At 54.4% G+C, this 19,777-nt stretch overlaps 1 protein-coding gene across 2 annotated transcripts in view; it reads left to right on the forward strand.

Moving 5' to 3' along the window:
- The window catches only part of USH1C (USH1 protein network component harmonin), a 45,659-nt gene extending 30,677 nt beyond the window's left edge, over positions 1-14,982 (forward strand). The window contains exons 18-26 of one of the 2 annotated variants that reach the window (XM_032427209.1): positions 331-813; positions 3,039-3,158; positions 4,150-4,200; positions 6,973-7,014; positions 7,526-7,579; positions 7,919-8,018; positions 10,809-10,915; positions 12,257-12,327; positions 13,351-13,525. In XM_032427209.1, coding sequence (XP_032283100.1) covers positions 331-813; positions 3,039-3,158; positions 4,150-4,200; positions 6,973-7,014; positions 7,526-7,579; positions 7,919-8,018; positions 10,809-10,915; positions 12,257-12,327; positions 13,351-13,474 — 1,152 coding nt within the window. In that variant the 3' untranslated portion in view covers positions 13,475-13,525. Of the gene's footprint in view, positions 1-330; positions 814-3,038; positions 3,159-4,149; positions 4,201-6,972; positions 7,015-7,525; positions 7,580-7,918; positions 8,019-10,808; positions 10,916-12,256; positions 12,328-13,350; positions 13,526-14,579 lie in introns of those variants that run through there. The other variant, XM_032427208.1, reaches the window with a different exon arrangement.
- The last annotated feature ends 4,795 nt before the right edge of the window (positions 14,983-19,777 follow it).

The raw sequence follows: 19,777 nt of genomic DNA on the forward strand, positions 1-19,777 counted from the left end.
TCCTAGCTCATCTGAGATGGTCTCCGTTAGGCATGTTGTCCTGGAGTCATTGCTCAGAGGGCCCCTCTCACTCTCAAGTCTGTTCCGGTCACCTTACTTTTCACTCACGTGTGGCATACCTTAGCACCATCCTGCATTTGGGCACTCCCTCCTAGCCACTTGGTGTGGGCTCACCTGAGCACCCAAGTGACAGAGAAGTGATACCCCCATGATTCTGGTCTGTGGGTGGTGGGTCTCCAGCAGCAAAAGAAACAGAAAAGCATTATACTCAATGTATTGTGAAGTGGAGCCCTAGTCAGACAATTACAGAACTTCCTTGCAACCCCCCAGATGACCACGGGGTGCCCACCTCCCCCACCTTCTGTGTCTCCCCTGGTCCCACCCCTGAGACGCTTCGCAGGCGGGCTGCACCTCCACACCACTGACCTGGATGACATCCCCTTGGACATGTTCTACTATCCCCCCAAGACTCCCTCTGCCTTACCTGTGATGCCCCATCCTCCACCCTCCAACCCATCCCTCAAGGTCCCTGCACCCCCTGTCCTTCCGTCGTCAGGCCACGTGTGTGCCTCATCTTCACCCTGGGTGCAACGCACTCCACCCCCCATTCCCATCCCTCCCCCACCATCTATTCCCACCCAAGACCTGACTCCTACCCGCCCGCTACCCTCGGCACTGGAAGAGGCACTGGGCAACCACCCCTTCCGTGCTGGAGACACAGGAGATCCAACAGAGGACTGGGAGGCAAAGAACCACAGTGGGAAGCCCACTAACTCCCCTGTTCCTGAACGGAGCTTCCCACCCACCCCAAAGGTATTGCCCCCGTTCCGCACGCTGTGCTGCGAAGCAGAAAGAGTGGGCAGGGCTGCTGTTGTTTCCCCCACCCTCCGCTGCTTTCACTAGTGGAGACTGGAAGAAACATCACTCCAACTCATTTTCCAGGCATGAGCTCCCAACCCGCATGTTGAGGTCACCCTGCATGTGCGTAGTTTCTACTGATTTTGAAGTGCTATCCTGTATGGTGAATTGCCTGTGATACTTGTGATGAGCAACTGGGTATCCATGTCTGTTGGTTTCTCTTTGCTCTTCTTGGCTACTACGGCTGGTAACATTCCATATGTACTTGCAAGGCTGCGTTACTGAATAACCAGAGCTCTATGTCACAGCCAGTCACTTTTTGATATAAGCTCAGAAAACCAGGAATATGGGAAATGAATCCCCAGGTTAACCAGGGGAAAAGGAAGGGAGGAGAAGCGGTGGAGCAGTATTAGGGTCTGTAAATGAAGTGGTAACTCTGTCCGGTGCAGTGTTAAGACATTACAATGCCATTTTCTATGGAGTTAGCCAATTCCATTGGCTTGAAGTATAATACCCAGAACTTTCTGGCCAATTTCCAGCTACTGAAAAAATGAAGACAAGGAGTTCCTAGAAATCTCCAAATTTACTATAAAAAGACTAGGTTTTTTTATCCCCCCCCCCCTTGGATGTCAGGAGGCTGAACAGTGATCTTTCTCAAAAAGACATATTTCTTATTAGTTGTTCTTAATCCAAAGACTATTTTGGAAGAGGCAATCCCCAAGGAAGATATGGAGCTTTGATCCCGTGGAGGGACAAACAAAATATTCCTCTGCTGCAGTAGCCGTGGGGCCAGGCTTGAGTCAGAGTTAAAAGAAGCTCACGTCAGCTAAGGGTAAGAGCTTTGAGAGACGGCAGTCAGTAGTACCTGATCTGATTTTTATTAACCTTCCCTGCATGGATTTGAGGCCCAGCATGAAGAGCAGAATAAGCATTTCAGAGCATTCAGGAGAGCTTGGGGGAAGGTGGGAGTAAAGAAAGTGCCAGGCACCAACAAGGAGGCAGCTTCTGGCAGAGGACTCTCAGGGGGACTCCTTCTAGACCTCTGATGGACCTTGCAGCTCTGACAGAGATGTCTGTCTGTTCCAGGGATGTCTTGTCCTAGAGCCCAGCCAGGAGCAGATTTACAGGGGGCTGAGTTAGGCTGGCACAGACAGTCATATCCTTCTTGTGAGTCCCCCCTATCAAGATGGGCAGCAGCTTTTCCTTGGCAAATTTGATTCAGTAAGCATTGATTGAGCACCAGCCTTGTGTCTTTGTGTGAGGAGAAGGGGAGCATGGAGCCATCCTGCAGGGGACAGTGAGGAAATTGGCACACTTGTGCTTTCCCGGACTTTGCCATCTGAAGGATGAGCAGCAGAGCAGATACGATTCAGCTATAAAATGGCCCAGGGCAGGTGCTATGGGGAGGATTCATTCTAACGGGAGGTTGAAGGAACCTTTGCAGAGTAAAGGGCTGATGAGCTGAGCCTTGAAGGATGACAGTAGTACATGGAGGATGGGAGGAAGGGCATGAAAGGTACAGGGAACATAAAGATGGCGAGGAGGAACGCAGGAAGGAACTCATGAAGGAGCTTGCGAGTCAAGCCAAGGAGCTCAGCAGTCAGTGGGGACCCATGAAGAGTCTGGGCAGGGTTGTGATCCGATTCGATTTGTCTCACCCACGATGATGGAGTGCGTTAGAGCAGAGCAGACAGGTTGTGTCAGCTCTCCTGGATGCTGCTCTGACTGGTCCCCACCTCCAGTGGCCAGAGCCTCTGTGCCCACCCACCAGGGACAGCAGATGCTTTGTGTGCAGTCTGGGGAATGGAATCACAGCCAGAAGAAATAGCCTTTAGGGAGAGAGGAGGCTAGATGGCACCCATGGCCACAGAGGAAGAGCCTGGAAAGTGTATCCTCTGAGTGACAGAGGCTGCTGGCGCCCCCGGAACTAGGCTCTGGCTCAAGTCCCTGATTTCTGAGAGCCACCCATTAGTTTCTGTGGCCTCAGAACACGCTGTGGCCAATGGACTTCTTATCTCTCTGCTGAAGATCACAGCCCTGGCACCTTCAACAGGGTGAATGAACCAGGGGGGCTCAGCATGTGCATGGTGTGGATTTGCATGTGTGTCAAAGCGTGGCGGTTGGCCTGGGCCACTGCCACCATGCCCTCATGGGGGTTTCTTGTACACTAACCCTTGTAGACATTTTGCCCAAGCCCACAGCCTCCACGAGGCCCTGGCGTGTCCACTATCTCCAAGCCCGTCATGGTCCACCAGGAGTCCAACTTCATCTACAGGCCAGCTGTGAAATCTGAGGTCCTGGTAAGCCCCTCGGGTCCCGTCCAGGGCATCTCCAGAGGAGCAGACAAGGGCTGTCTCCTCTGGCTTCTGCTGCCCCTGGAGGGAGAGTGAGGTGGGACACAACCTCACATGACTTCTCCTTGACCAAGAGATGAATCCATGTGGGTACCAAACAGGCTGGAGCTCCCTCTAGAAGTAAGAATGGTAACAGCTCAGACTTACTGTGAGCCCACCGTGTGTCAGGATACTGAGGCTTAGAGGGGGTAAGTCGGTTGCCCCAGGCAGAGCCAGATCTTACCACTTACTCCAGAGTCTTTCAGACTCCAGAACTCAAGCTCTTACCTACATTGCCATCTTGCCAAACCTCCAGTGATTCCACTGGCCCTGGCCTCGGCCCCTAAGGCCTGGCGAGGCACGACACGGAACACCCTCAGATGGGGGACCATCCAAAGCGGAGCCACTCACTCTGTCCATCTCGCCACTCACTCCTCCCTGGACTGGGAGTGTGAGGTGTGGTCCTAGGGGAGCAGTAGGGTCTGCCCACCCCCAGTCGCCTACGGCTGAGGGACTCATGTGGAACCCCATGTCCCAGGGGGTGCCAGGCACTGACTGGCCTCACACCCATGGTGGGAAAAGAGTCATGGCAGAATTGTTCTTCCCCTTTCAAGGAAACCCTATCCAAATGTCAGGGCAGGACAGCTCAGATACTTATTTTGAGCTTTTGCTGTCCTGTCAACTCCCCAAAGAGCAAAGTTCATGCCCCTGTGATAACCCCTGTTGGTGCCCCCGGGGCGTGTTCTCTGGCCAAAGGGTGGTGTCTGCTTGACTAGAAGCGGGGAGCTGCTGTACCTGGGGGCGTCTGGCCGGCCCCTGACATAAATCAGGCTGTGTCTACTCGGAGTGGGATGTTGCCAGGGCAGCCCCAGGCTGGCAGGCCTGGGGTTTGGCACCAGAGGGCAGACGAGGCCTATTGGTAATGTCCAGCATGGAACTTTTTTTTTTTTTCTGGCAGCCACAGGAGATGTTGAAGAGGATGGTGGTTTATCAGACAGCGTTCAGACAAGTAAAGCGATACCCGTCGTGTGTCTGTAGTTCTCCCTACCACCCCCGTCCCTCCTGCTCCGACTTCTCTCTCTGGGAGTGCCAGCCGGCTCTGAGGCGGCCCCAAGGGCCCTCCACCAGAGCCTCAGGCCAGAGCTGTGTCCCTGTTGCCTGCAGCCAGGAGTGGGGAAGGGTCTTCTATCAGGAGGGGACCCTGGCTTTATTAGACCCCATGCCCCAGCTGAGAAAGCAGCAGGATCCCTGGGGCTCTGCTCTTTTGCTACTGTTTGTTCAAAGAGGAGCAGGGCAGAGGGAAGCCGCGAAGGGTCGCAGAAGCCAAGATGGGCCCTCGCTCCTGCCCTAGGAGAGAAGGTGTCTCCCTGCCCCTTCCCCTGTGTCGTCCCCTCGAGGCAGCTCACAGCTTTGCCTGGCACTGAACCAGTCAGGGAGGAAGTGGTAGTCCAGGTCCTCCACCTGCCCGGGGTGCTCCTGGGCACAAGGATGTGGATGTCCTTCCTGGCCCGTGAGTTCTATCAGGCAAGCAGCCACTTACTTTCCCACCTCCTGGGGGCTTCTGTTCCCAAAGCCAGCCACTGGGTTGGCAGTCTCACCAGTGGTGGAAGAGATCCCCAGACAGAGAAAGATCTTGCAGCCAAGCTCACCGCTAACCCACCACCAGACTCCAGGCTCCTGTGACTACAGGTGGAGCGACAGGGAAGTGTCAGCTTCAGAGAGACACATGGGAGTTTGCAAAGGAGGCTGCTCCCAGCCCAGGACTGAGGAGTGACGGGTGACTGTCACTGTGCCAAGCACTGTTTCTAAATACTTCATGTACATAAACTCATTTCATCTTTGTAGCAACCCTAGGAGGTAAGCAGATGAGAAACTGAAGCCGAGATGTTAGGAAACGCGCCCATGACGGCACAGCTCCTCCCAGGCCCTGGACTTGCATCCAAGAGGCTCCACGGTCGGGCTCCTACCTGCTCCACCATCCCGCCTGGCAAAGCGCATGTCTGATCATGAGATAGACATCTCAGCCCTTGTTGTTTAGGGCACAGACAGCCCTCCAAGGGAGAGTGGCTGGGAGGGAGGAGCCCAAGGACCCAGACTGGAAGTCAAACCCTTGCTCCACTACCCACTGGCTGGGTGACCTTGGGCATGAATGTCACCTTTCTGGGCCTCAGTTTCTCCATCTGTTGAAGGGTTGGGCTCCCTCTTCAAGGGCTGACCAGCTGTAGTGGCTTATAAGTCTATGATCTAAATTCACACAAGACACAAACCCTTGCCATCATGCCCATTCTGAGAGCAGATTCTCACAGGGAGGGAGAAGGGGAAGCCCATAGCCAGCACTGTCCAGTTTTCTAGAAGAAATAGCCAGAAGTAGTCAGGGCCCTCAGCGAAAGGGCGTTGACTCCATATCTTGCCTCTTGACCTCTCCTGCCCATGGATTTGCTGCATCCCTTCCTCTGTCTGCTGCCCTGATGCCCAGAGACTGACCTGGGAGTGCCATGGCCTTCGAGTGGGGACAGCCTCCAAACTCCCAGGCTCTGTGGGGCTGAGCCTGGGCGACAAAGCCTGGATGAGGAGGGAGGGCAGGCTGATGCCCAGGGAGCCACCTGCAGATGTTTGGTCCTCATCTTGTGCCCAGAGCTTGGTTGCAGCGTGCTGGGCATAAAGAAGGCAGTGGCCTCCCCCTGAGGCTGACCATAGGCCTCAGGGGACACTTGGTGTGGCCCAGGGAACTGCGTGCTGGGGATGGCTCCCCTCAGTCCAGCAGGGCCTACCTGGGCCCCTGCCATAGGGCCTCTCACCTGCTCCCGCCTGCCCATGGGGACTAACCGAGGCTTTGCTGCCTAGGACTTGGCATGCCTGGCCCCCGAGTCTGTGGACCCCCGGCTCCTGCTCTCTGGGGGGGATTCCTAGGAAGGCAGTGTGTGCTGACTCTGCCCCCTTCTTCCTTCTTACCACCTTGTTTCTACATCTTGGGGACACTGTTTTCACAGCCCTCACCAAGCCAGGTTCCCTGAGATAAGTCTTCTCCTTCATCCTCTCCTGGCTAAGGGTCTGGGAGGCCTCTTACATTCTAGATAAGCATTACATTAAGAACAGTGCTACCACATCAAAAACCAATGATGTATTGTATGGTGACTAACATAACGTAATAAAATTGAAAAAAAAAAACAAAAAAACAGTGCTGGGCACTGGGCAGGCACAGACGCCCCTGTTCCTCTTGGAGCCTGACATCCCTTTGCACGGTCCACCGCCCTGTACCCCAGTCATCTTGTGGCTGGATTCCCCAGGGAGAGCTGCCTCTTGAGCATTGTTGTCCTTCTTTGGGGTCAGAGCACCGGGTGAAGAAAGGCGGGCCTTCACCCCCAGAGCCTGAACCTGGCCTCGCATGAGCACTTAGAGGAACTCCGGGAGGACCTAAAGGACCTGAGGCTGTGGGCAGATGACAGCTTCAGCAAGGCCGACACAGGCCGCTCAGACCACCTGGACATCAGCAGGTGCCCCTGCCAGCCACGGGCACCCACCCCGCTGCAACAATGCAGGGCCCAGGGCTGGGTTCCTCCAAATGCTTCCAGAGCTTCCTGCTTCTCCCTGGGCAGGGGTGCTCTGGCTACTGGGGCTTCCAGCCTCCTCCCTGCATCCCCATCCAGGCCACATCTGGCTCCCCACTCTCTCCCCTACATCTGACCTATTCACATCTTCTTCCTCTGCCCTAAGCTTGCTTCCTGCAATGACTCTCAGGAAACTGTACTCTGTGGCCCTAACACCCTCCCTTTGCTTCCAGGATTTCCGCAAATATGAGGAAGGCTTTGACCCCTACTCCATGGTGAGAGATCACTCTCCTCCCCTGGGGAGTCATCCTAGGACTGTGGGTGGGGGGTTACAATGTGCTCCATCGTGGTGCATTCTGGGCTCTGGGGGTCCCAGGGATGAGGTGAGGAGCCCCAGGGAGCCCCATCTGCTCTTTTCTGTGAAGGCTCATTGCAGACAGCATTCTAGTGTGACCCATAGGACTGGTGTGTGTGTTGGGGCACAGTGGGGTTATAAGAGCTATTACATTTGCTGAGCACTAACTATGTATCAAGTGCTGTGTGGTTTTCTGGGTGCTTATAGGGCATGTCCTCGCCCAGCCCTCACAATATTCTCAGGAAGAATGGATCTGGGATTTCTGTGGTCACCTCTTTGTGTGTCCATGTGGCCCCCATGAGGCCTGGGACCCCCAGGTGAAGACCGATGGATGTGGGGCTGGAAAGGGTCCCCTTGTCCATGTACTCTGTGGGACCCCCACCCTCATCCTCCAGGCAGACTCAAAGCTCCCCACTATCTGTTCCCTCTAGTTCACCCCAGAGCAGATCATAGGGAAGGATGTCCGGCTCCTGCGCATTAAGAAGGTACGTGGGCACATGGAGGTCAGGCGGGCCACCATCCTTCTCTGCCCCAGCCCCCTCCCATCTTGGTGCCCTGCTTCTCCTACTCTGGAGATGACTCTTGGGTGACTCCTTAGATCCCTACCCTTTTCTTTTCTCCCTCAGGGATGTCCCCTCCTGTGGTGGGACCACACACCCAGGCCCCACTCAGTGTCCATGCCCCCGTTCCTGCCTGATGGCATTGTCATTGGCCCCATGGCTTCTCTGGCCCTCTTTGTAGCCCTGTCAAGAGGATCCTGGGTACCCAGGGGTGCACAGGCTGCTATCTGCTTGGCTCTTGAAGGCCTGTTTTTCTCCATCCAGGAGGGATCCTTAGATCTGGCCCTAGAAGGCGGTGTGGACTCCCCGATCGGGAAGGTGGTCGTCTCGGCTGTGTATGAGGGGGGAGCTGCTGAGCGGCACGGTGAGTGGGGACCAGCCATGCCCCCAGTTTGGGGGTGGTACGGTGGTTTTACAGGGACCCAGGAAAGCACACGGCTGCCCACTTGGAGTGGTCTGACCGTTGCTCAAGAATTCCCCCATCTGGATCCACCTGTCCATCTTCTGAGTCCCATACATTGCCCGTGGGCATATGATGGTGCCAGGACTATGGGTATACAGCCAACCAGACCCCACCCTGCCCTCCGGGGCTCCCCATCTAGTGGTGAAAACATGCTCAGAATTGCCAGATTCCACCCATAACAGGGCAGTCAGCTGACAGACAGTTGTGGGACCCTGAGGGGCCCCTGACCCACCAAGGGAAAAGGGGGCCACGGGGGAAGGCTCCCTACAAGCACCATACCTGAGCTTAAAAGGTAAGTCAGTGGGGCGCCTGGGTGGCTCAGTCGTTAAGCGTCTGCCTTCGGCTCAGGTCATGATCCCAGGGTCCTGGGATCGAGTCCCACATTGGGCTCCCTCCTCGAGGGGAAGCCTGCTTCTCCCTCTCCCACTCCCCCTGCTTGTGTTCCTGCTCTCGCTATCTCTGTCTCTGTCAAATAAATAAATAAAATCTTTAAAAAATGAAAGAAAAAAGAAAAGGTAAGTCAATGTTAGCCTCATGATGGTGGGAAAGAACTTTCCAGGAAGAGGGAGCAGCACATGTAAAGGCAGGAAAGAAAGCATCCAAACCTTCCCTGCCCTTTTAATAATAAGGGCGAATGTCTATCAAGAACTCACCATGTGCCAGATATGATTCTAAGTACCTGCACCTACTCTGTGTCTGAAGCGTTCACGTGTATTATTAACTCGTTTAATCCTCACGACAGCACCGAAAGTAGGTGCTGTAATTACTCTCATCTTACAGCTTAGGAAACCGAGGCACAGAAAGGTAAAATGCTTGTTCAAGGACCCATAGCCGGTAAGTGGTGGAGGCAGGACTGGAGCCCAAGCTGTTTGGTATTTTGCTTTACTCTTGCCTTAAACCCGCTCACCTGCCCAAGAGTATCTGCGACTCACCATTAGCGATTCTTCTAAAGCCAGGAGCATTTTCAATAGTCTTAGGTCTTTTGTGAAGGAATCAGTGGCCTCAAAGGAGGAGCCTTGGGCCCCTCACCTTTCCAGGCCCGAGCAGGAATCCCGTGGTCAGGTCCCTCCTGGGCAGGTGCTAGGCTGCAGTCGGTAGAATGGAAGGTGGGTGAGCGCTTGAGGCGGGAGGCAGAGTGATGGGAAAGTCACCTGGTTCTGTGGGCTACAGAGGCGAGTCCAGCTGGGCCACCTATGGCCTTGGTGAGCTCCGGCCTGCCTCTCACAGCCACACTCTGAGCTGTCATGTCAGCTGTGGAGGGGGCCCGCTCCCTAGGCAGCTGCCATGGCCCCCGGCTGCCCTCCTGGCCCACGCACTCCTCCTCTTCTGTCCTCACTTTTGGGCCAGCTGGGGCCAGTTTGCTGTGTCTGGCGGGGAAAGAGGACCAGAATAAATGGGACCCTCCCCTCCTTACAAAGCCCCAGCCCAACCCTTGCCTTGTTGCTCCTGAGGCTCCATCTGGAACTCGTACAAAAGGAAAAAGTGAAAGTCTCCTCTCCCCAGGCCCACTGGCCAGAGGAAGCTGCTGTCTACAGTCTGGTCCCACACTGCTTTGGACACACCAGCAGCTGGTGACCTTTTCTCCAGGAGCAGTGTTTTAAGCCACTGCCACATCATCTTCAGTATCAATCACTACATTCCTCTGGTCTTCATGCCTGCAAGACTTCTGGGTCATCTATTTCAACATAAACCAGAGAATATGCTGTGGACACCAGAACTAAGAAAAAGTCCTTAAAAAACATTTTTTTAAAGGTTCTGAAGTTGAAAATGTATGAGAAACCATGCACAATCTATCCACTTCTTGGAGAGCCACAATACATATTAGCATATTCAAGGCTCTGACAAGTTCTGCAGTGAGTAACTCTGCTTAGCTTATAACTCAGCCCCTCCCAAATTTATTGGACTATAGGTCATCTTACCCAGGAAGACCTTTAACATCATTCATTTGTTCGAGAAATATGTTGAGTTCCTATTTTGTGCTAGGTATTATGGTAAGTGCCGTGGATATAGGGGCCAACCAAAGAGACGGTCCCTGCTCTCGTGGAGCTGACAGTCTGGTGGGAGGGACCATCGGTCGACAAATATATAACTACAAATTGTGAAAATGCTCTGCAGGAAGAGACTGGGATTCTTTGAGAGAACAATAGGAAAGACCTGCTCGAGATTGCATGCAGGTCGGAGCAGTCCTCTCTGAGGAGGCATTTCATCTTAGCCCTAGAAGAAGAGAAGAAGGGGGCGGGGGTGGCAAGTGTCCCAGGTAGAATAGCGTGTGAGGGCTCTGGGGTAGGAAGGAGCTTGGCCCAGTCAGGGGCCTGATGCAGCCTGGCAGTGTTCGAGCACAGACAGGACGGCTCACACAACTAGCTCATATTTCTGATAACTGCGTGGGCAATGCAGGTCTGCCTCCCTCTGTAATAGCAGAGGCCTGTACAAAGGCTAGGGAGGCAATGGTTCATCATTGGTGTCCTGATTCTACTGAGCTGGGGTGAGGGAGTACAGACAGGGTGGGTAGGAAGTGCTCTTTGAGTAACCTGGTGGATTGTTTCCCCTCGTGCCTTCTGAGCCCATCAGAAGCCAGGAGTCACGCTCCTTCTGCAGCCCTCCAGTGACCTCCTGCCCCCGCCTTTGTCAAGTCCCGGGCCAGGCACACGTCACAAATGGCCCAGTTGACCAGTCAGCCTCATCTTGCAGGTGGCATCGTGAAAGGGGATGAGGTCATGGCGATCAATGGCAAGATCATGACGGACCACACCCTGGCTGAGGCTGAGGCCACCCTGCAGAAGGCTTGGAGTCAGGGGGTAAGAGCAAACCCCCTCCCTGCCTCCCTCCCCTACCTGCCTGCCTTAAACCCTGGCCTCTGCAGCCAGAGCTTAGTCAGGATGCCCCATCCCAGGGCGGGTATCCAGGGACCAGGAAATTCTTGGGTGACATCCATATAACCCATCCAGCCAATGTTCTCAATATGACACGATGAGATTCAGAAAAATAAATGTCAGTTCCTGACCTTGAGTCCAAAGAGCAAATGGCACAAATACAGACTCCAGAAGACAAAGTGTGGCAACCCATGCAAGAAAAAGACTTAAGGTCTTCTCTAAGTGCACACTGATCAGGAATCAAAAATGCTTGGGGCTACTGGAAAGCATTAACAGAAGTAGAGTGCCCAAAATGGAGGAGGGTCTGGTGGTAGTCTGATCTGTGCTCATTAGCCACTTGGGTCAAGGCCACCATATAAGGTCTCCCAGGCTATGCACTGCACAATCCGAGGTGATGCCCTCCTACAGATTACAGTGTGGATGGTGCCCTCTCATGTTGTGCAGTGCACAACCTGTGCAACTATATGCAGGCAGCCGAGCCTGAGGTATTAAGTTCAGAGCCGAGGAAGCTGACCAGATGGGCCTGGGACCCACATGAAGGGAAGTGGAGAAGAGAAGACTCACGGGTAACATGATGACTGTCTTTGATTATCTGAAGGGCTGCATTAGGGTAGAGGGAGCAGAAGTGTTCTCTATGTTTCTTGAGAGCAGAACTAGATTGGATGGAGGGAGTCCTGGGGAGAGCTTTCAGTGCAATGTTAGGAGCTATTGCATGGTAGAGGGGCCCAGTGATATTTCACATACTTTTTATTGGATATACCCAAGCCAAGGGTGGACAATGATAGATAAGCCAAGGATGGCAATGATGCCATTGAGGGGATTCAAGTGTTAGGGTCAGAAAGCTAAGCCTAAAGTTCCCTGATTGGATGTGCTTCAGAGGGACCTAGGGAGCTAGGACCTCCCCCAAATCTCCAGGGGCCAAGTCTATGAGTCTAGAGTTTTAAGAAGTCCCCCAGGTGGTTCTGAGATTACTGCCTGGCCCTGGTCCACAGATCAACATTTGGGAACTTAGTGTCCTTCAAGGGTCTGTAAATCTTGGCCTCTGTGGTTGTGTGTGAAGCCCCAGAGACTGGAAGCTTCCCCAGACCATGGGTCCGCACAGTGAGGCCGATCCCCACCAGAAGGCCCTCCAGCCCCAGCGGGGCCTGCCTCCCCGTGGGAAGAAGGCCCCAGCCAGCTGATCCTGAGCCACGGCGCCCAGGGAATGGGAATGGAATGTCGAGGGAAGACATACCATCAATCGCTGAGCATGCCCCAGAGTCACAGGGCTTCTTCCCACAGGACTGGATCGACCTTGTTGTTGCCGTCTGCCCCCCCAAGGAGTACGACGATGAGCTGTAAGTGTGCGCAGCACCTGGCCCTCTGCTTCCTTTCTCTCTGGGCCTCAGCCAGTCTACCCTCAGCCTTCATCCAGCCTGAAGGATTAGCCCGGGCACACAGCTTCTCACAGTCATTGATCCTAAAAAGCTCCCGGGCCAGAGAGAGCCTAGAACGAAGTCACTGGGTCACCATGTCAGCATTGTCAGAGCTGCTTCCTAGGCTGTCTTGTCCAGATTCTTCTTCACATATGAAAAACTGGGGCCCAGAGACAGTCAAGGTCTCAGACCAAGAAAACGATGGAGTTGGGACAAACTCAGGATTTCTGATCCTCCACTCAGGACTTCATCCCCTGCACCATCATTAGCTAGTTTAAAGATTTCCATGTCTTTTACTATCTAGTTGTTCTTCCCGATATGTGACTGCATTCCCTCGCACTGCGTCTCTAAGCAGCCAGGACCACAGGGTTTGGCCCCCTCCCGCAGGATCTCCAGGGAGCTTGGGCCAGTCTCCATCTTGCTCTACGATCCCCTATATGTCTGTCTCTCCTTGTATCTGCATGGGTCTCTCTATCTCATTGTCTCTCTCTTCTCTCTGTCTCTGTCTCTCCTTTCCCTCTCTCCCTCTCCTACATCTTTCCCATCAGTCTTTCTCTCCCATCTGCCCCCCTCTCCTTCATCCTTCTCCCCCTTGCTTCCTTGATTCCTGGCCTGAGTCGGTGCTAGTCTTTGTTACTGTGTATCCATTTCTCTCCTCTCTCTCTGTCTCTGTGCCTCTCTCGTGTCTAGTCTCCATCCTCATCACCTTCCTACCACCCACACATGTATTCTTCAGCCCCCTGCTTGCCTTTTCTTCCTCTGGCCAGCATGGGCTGAGTTCTGTGCACATCTAGGAGAAATCAAGGTCTTGTAGCAACTAATTCTGGATCCAGAGCCTAGGCAGGACCCGAGGCAGGAGGCAAGTGAAGGGAAAGGTCTGATGGGGCTCTGCCTGGAAATAACCAAGCCCTGCTTTGTGTTTCCTGCTCTGCTCTGCATATGTAGCTCTTGTCTTCCCTCCTCTGCAGCCAAAAGCCCCCAGCCGGTCCGAAAGGTCCTTGAAGACCGTGCTCCCGTGCCCAGACCCGGGTTCCTCCTGCAGCTGGAGCCCGGTAGCCCCCCACGGTGAATAGGCAGGTGGGCTGCAGGGCCCTGTCTGTCCGTGCTGCGTGCAGTGGCCGTCTGCTGCCGGAGCTGGTGGGTTCTTTGCACTGGTGTCTGGAGGGCTGCACAAGGCACCATCCCTGGAGTGCCATCCAGGCCTGCTGCGAGCCACCCTGGAATTTTGTCCAACTCAAAGACCCTCCTGCTCAGGGAAGGCAAGCAGAGCCCAGTCTGTAGCACGCTCGGGGTCTGGGTGTCCTAACAGCCCTTGAGACCCGCCACGGGTCCCGTGCGGCACCCCCAGGAGCGGGATGGAGCAGTGCGCACCATTCTCAGCTGGGCACAGACAGTGCTTCAGACCAGGCATGACGGGCTGGGTGAGCCCAAGGGAGGACAGCCTGGATTCGCCCCCAGAGGTGGCCTCGGCAAAATGTGCCTCCCTTCCCTGGGGACACCACCCTCTGGGAGCCCCTGCTCCACCGGCCCCCGGGCTTGGGCGGAGCCAGGGCAATTCAGGCTGGGCCAAAGAACCAGGGTTGGCCTATCGGAGCTGTTCGTGTCCTGTTGTGACTTGTCATGGCCTGAGCCCAGCTTGGGCCAAACTGTCGTCTGTGCCTTCTATCTCCCTTGGCTCCGGCTCTCCTGACAGTGTCCTCTGGGGGACACTGCAGAGCCCGGTTTGGGGCTGTGTTTCCCACTCGGCGACAGAGCTGGCTGGTGGCCATAGACTGGTGTTTGGCGTGGCCTGAGGCCCACAGCTGGCAGTATCCGGGGCAGACCCAAGCCCGGACTTGTTGACTTTTCTGTTACAAGTTTCTCAAAACATTAGGGCCTCACGCTCCCAAGACAGGTGGCCTGCTGTGCCATGGCTCCTGGGATGGCCTCAGTGGCCCTATGTCTGCTGCCACTTGTCATGCGCTCTTCGTGAGGGACCCCAGCCCTCTGCCTTCTGGTCCCCTCCTAGCTTATCCCACGTATCCCCTCGGCTCTCCCCAGCCTCCTGTGGGCTCTGGCTGGGTTGCCGTGGAGCTGCTTGGGACCCGCCTTGCGCCGCCAGGCTGGGGGCTCCCTGGGCTGAGTGTGTGCCCACAAGGCCTGCACCCGCCTGCTCTGCTTCCTCTGCCCCACAGAACCTTCTTCTAAAGTCCAGAAGGAGAAACCAAATTCACCCCGAGAAGCCAGGGAGCTCTGCACCCACCCTCCTGAGCACAAAGCCTGGAAGCAGCCTGGGGAGATGCCAGCGGGCAGGGACCCTGGAAACCTACAGTCAGCACCCAAGGCTTCCCGACTCCCGTTGGCCCCAAAGTCGGGCTGCGTAAGGAGCTCCACAGGCCACCCCCGAGGGTCACCACAGAGGAGGAAGTAGCAGTTCCGAAGACGGCCCCCGGGATCCGGACTCTCCTTTCTTTCTTCCAGTCCTGGGAATTTGGTCTCTCCCAGCCCTGGGATCTCAAGGTTCAAGGGAATTCTCAAGAAATCACGAGTTCTCCCTTGAATTCTAACAGGACCTGACTCCTGGGTCTCTCCCCAACCCCCCCCCCCCCCCCCCCCACTCCTGCTAATTGCTGCCACAAACCTCCCTCTGAACTCATTAACAAAATAAATTGCTTTCCCCTGAAACAAATAATACATTATATGTTAATAAAAACAAATAAACTGCTTTCATTTCCAGCTTCCGGGAGTGAGTGTGGATTGGGGCAGCAGATTCAAGACTCTCAAATAAAAAAAACATACAGTCTTGGCCCTTCAAAAGTGGGAAACAGGACCCAGTGCTGGGATCTGGGTCGGACATGAAGGACAAGATGAAATGGCCATGGCTGGCTTGGGGCAGGGGGGCTGGGGCCGCAGGAGATGGGCTGGGCTGGGCTTTGAGTCTTCTCAGAGAAAGATGGCAGGGAATGAAGCCATGCGATAGGGACTTTGCTCAGTTCCAGAAAGCAGAGTTGAAGGCAGGAGCCCCAGAGGATTACCTCTAAGCACGGGATGCCCCAGATTCACTCGGGGCAGCAGGACCACAGCTGCTTCTCCTGAGATCATCAAGACAGGATGTGAGGGAGGGAGGGAGGGAGGGGCATGAAATTCCATCCAGTGGGACCTCATGGAAAGAAGCTAGGGCCTGAGGCAGGAGGGTGTAACTCCAAGGGGCTGGCAGGAGGTAAGTAAAGGCCCTCCCAGTTACAGGGCCTGGGGATGCTCTCAGGCTAGATCCAGGGAAGAGGGGTCATCAGGGGAGGTGTCTCGTGAAACTCCACTTGGAAGTGGAAGGTGGCTCTGATTCAAGGTGTCTCAGAGGAGCGGGTCTCTCAGTTGAGGCCGCCTGTCTCTGTCACCCCTTCCTCTGTGTCCTCAGAGCTCAGCATGAGCTTGGCCATCCTAATCCTCCACCTTTCAGCCATAGCTCCTCCACCATCCCTGGCTCGGTGTCCATTTCCCAACTCCAAATTCCCCAGGCAAAATCTGAGTGGGTGGCCCTGGGGCCAGGGACCAATCCTAGGTCCAATCAGCTGAGGTTGGGCAGGTGGCAGGTCATGTTCCACCCAACATGGCTGCTGAGGCAGCCGGGACTGTGGGCGGCGAGTGGTGCTCAATGGGAGGGGCAGAGAGAGAGAGAGAGAGAAACTGCTGGACTCTCTGATCTCAGTGGAGACAAAGCCACAACGACCTTCTAGTAGCTGGCTCCCAGAGACAGCAACCACGCCGAGAAATTCTCCGTGCTTTCTTCTCTAGCTCCTGACCTGGCTCTGGAGGTGATTCCAAAATGAAGGTAAAAGGCGGGGGCTCCTGTTCGCCAGCACCTGCTACAGACTGGCACGGGGCTGGACCCTGGTCCCGCGATGGCAGGAATTGGTGCATGGCCCCCAGGGAGCCTGGTGGTAACAGCACTGGCCGCATGCCACCTGAGCACGAAGCTCGTCTGCTCCCCTGAGCTCCATGACGAAGGTGCCATCGCTTTCGCCGACTCCGTTTCACCACCAGAAGACTGGGGCACAAAGAGGCTAAGTGACTTCCGCTAGGTCACACGTGAGGAAACAGTGGAGCCAGCATTCAGACCCCAGGCGCTCTCGCCCCAGGGACCACCCCCTTCTCCACTGTATGCCGAATGGGGCAGGGCCCCCCTCGCTGCAACGTCTCAAGTTCTAGACTGTTGGCAGAACAACTCTCCTCACAATTGAAGCACAGCGTTCTGCTGTTCAGTGATGGCTCCCTCCTCTTGTGACCACAAGCCTTCAGCTTGTGGATGCCTGGAATCTCACCAGTTCAAATTCATCTCCAGCTATTCTTAGTAATTGGCACCTCATAGTGAATGCGTTTCTCAGTGCTTATCAGGACTTGATGAGTGACGCAATAAAGAGGCTTCGAGCCGCTGGCTAGAGGAGAAGGACAGGAAGGCGTGCCACCGGGCAGGGCAGGAAGAGAGAGATGAAGGGAGGCTGGGGACTTGGGTGACAGGAGTTCTGAGCCAGCAAGCAGGGTGTGGGGGCTACAATGGGCTCCAGCTTCCTTTTCTATGAGGCCTGACTCCCTCTCTTCTATCAGCAAGGACATCAATGCTCATGTATTGGAAAGTTGTTCCATGTTGAATCCAAAGCACACAGCTCTCCCCAGCAGACACTGGCATTAACCAGGCAAGAAGTGGGAAGGTCCAGAGAATGTGTACAGAGGTGGGGGCCTCAAGCAGCTCCTGAGCTTCTGTGGGGGCCACGAGGAGCACTGCTGAAGCCAGAGTCCACCGAGGGGACTGGGCCAGGCGTGAGAATCCGCGTCAGTGCTGAGACCAAAACCCACCCAGGCTAAGGAGTGCGCATGCGCCGCCCACTCCCTTCCACGTGCACGGCCTTTGTTGCTATTTCAATCCCAGGGCTCTAGCCAGCCAGCCAGGCAGCCACTAACAACTGATCAGATCTGGTCCACAAGGTGAACCCCATTTTCCACCTTTGAATCTACCCCCCCCATCATTGGGTGTTTGGGAAAATATCGAGGCCAAGGAAGCAATGACTTATCCAGGGTCCCCCTAAGTTGGTGCCAGAGCTGCCGTTTCTACTGCACCATACAGTGGGAAAAAGACTAAAAGGGCTGGGAATTCAAGGATGCCTTTTGACTCTGAACTTCTAGCATTTTATCCATCTTATTGAAGTTGCTTCCCACAGCGAGTCCCTGGGGAGACTGAGCCGCCTTTGAGCCTCTCACCTCTGCATCTGGAAGTCAGAGTAAAAAGGGCCAAGTATACAGCCTCTGTGCTTCCGAGACACCCCCTTTGGGCCTGTGCAGGGCTGGGAAGCTGGTTTTCACCCATTCCAGCCTAATTCCCCAGGCTGAGATTTGGATAAGAATCTGTTTCCAGAGCTAAAAGCCCTTTCTACTCCTGTCCCTGGTATGACCCTTCCCAGCTCCCTGGGGCCCCGGCTGGCCATGCCTCTGTGAGAACTGGAAGGAGCAGGAGTGACCCCTGGGAAAGACAGGTGGGGCTGGAATAGGGAAAGGGAAGAGGGCCAGAGAGCCTGCCACAACTGTCCTCCTAGGACCTCGGGTTTGTAGCCCAGGGGCCTACGCACTGGCCTTGGGAGGAGTAAGCTACTAACTTCTAGCTGTTTGCTATGTGTCAAGCACTGTGCTGAGCCCTAAGTATGTAGTGACATTTAATCATTATAAGACATTACTGGGGCGCCTGGGTGGCTCAGTCAGTTAAGCATCCGACTCTTGATTTCAGCTCAGGTCATGACGTCATGATCTCAGGGTCGTGATATCGAGCCCCGCATGGGGCTCTGCATTGAGTGCAGAGTCTGCTTAAAATTCTCTTTCTCTCTGCCCCTCCCCCTGCTTATGTTCGCTCACACTCTCTCTCAAATAAATAAATAAATAAAATGTTTTTTTAAAAAAAGACATTACTAAGAAGTAGACAATCTTCACTGAGGACATTGAGGCAGCAAGACTTAGACCGTAAGTGGCAGAGCTTATGGACTTGGCTGCAGAAGCCCATATCACTAACCACCGTGATGTCCTACCTGATGAGAAAGAAAGGACATACAGAAGATGATTTCAGGAGCATTAGGCAAAACTCCAGCCAGAAAATCATTCCTCTCTGCCTCTATCTTCTCTCTGCTTCACTGTGTCCCTCACACTGCAGTGACCCAGCCCAAACCTGGCTCTCCTTCAGACTCTGCACTGCTCTCCCCGCTGTCCTCCGGACAATGTCCAAACTCCTCTGCCTGGCATTCAAAGTCTTACATTACCTGACAGTTTTTCCACTCTGGTCTTTTGCCTTTCACTGCAGCCACACTGAACTCTGGATTCCCAGGCTTCCACGCTCTATCACTTCTCCGTGTCTTTGCACATGCTCACTCAACCCTGTCCTCCTCGTGCCCACATGAACTTCTATGCATCCTTCAAGGCCCAGGTTGACTGTAAAAGGGGAACTCTGGGTCTGGCATGGAAGGAGAGCTCAGTCAGTGTGAGCTCCTGCCTCCTCCTGAGATGGACCCTTTGGGTTGTAAGTGATGGAAATCCAATTCAAGATGACCACTTAAAAATACAGGAGTACTTGCTGTCATGTATGGCTGGACCAAATGTTAAAAGCAGTGACGTCAGGAATCTGTTGGGCCATCTGTAATTGTCAGGGGTCTCCAGAGAAAGAGGGGGAGGTGGAAGATAGAGAGATAGAGGGAGAGAGATTTTTGAAGGAATTTGTGCACACAATTGTGGGGCTTAGCAAGTCCAAAATCTGCAGGGTAGACCAGCAGGCTGGAGACCCAGGGAAGAGTTGATGGTACAGCTCAAGTCCCAAGGCAGTCTTTAAAGCAGAATTCCCTCTTCCTCACGGGATATCAGTTTTTTTCTATTAAGGCCTTCAACTGATTGGACGAGGCCCACCCACATTATGGAGGATAATCTTCTTTACACAAAATCTACTAATTTAAATGTTAATTTCATCTAAAATATTCCCACACAGCAACATCCAGACATGTTTGACCAAATACTTGGATTCTGTGGCCTAGCCAAGTTGACTCATAAAATTACCCATCACACCATCTCTTGTCTCTACCCTCCTCTAGCTGGCTACATTCTCAGATGAGCTCTTCCCGTGTCATGCCAAGATGGCCTCCAGCATTCAAAACATATTCTACAGCTAGTACAACATCAGTAAGAAAAGCATATGCCGGGGCGCCTGGGTGGCTCAGTCGTAAAGCGTCTGCCTTCGGCTCAGGTCATGATCCCAGGATCCTGGGATCGAGCCCCACATCGGGCTCCCTGCTCCGCGGGAAGCCTACTTCTCCCTCTCCCACTCCCCCTGCTTGTGTTCCCTCTCTCGCTGTGTCTCTCTCTGTCAATT

The sequence above is a fragment of the Phoca vitulina genome, unplaced genomic scaffold (genome assembly GCF_004348235.1).
Source record: "Phoca vitulina isolate PV1807 unplaced genomic scaffold, GSC_HSeal_1.0 scaffold36, whole genome shotgun sequence".
In the NCBI taxonomy this organism is placed as follows: domain Eukaryota; kingdom Metazoa; phylum Chordata; class Mammalia; order Carnivora; family Phocidae; genus Phoca; species Phoca vitulina.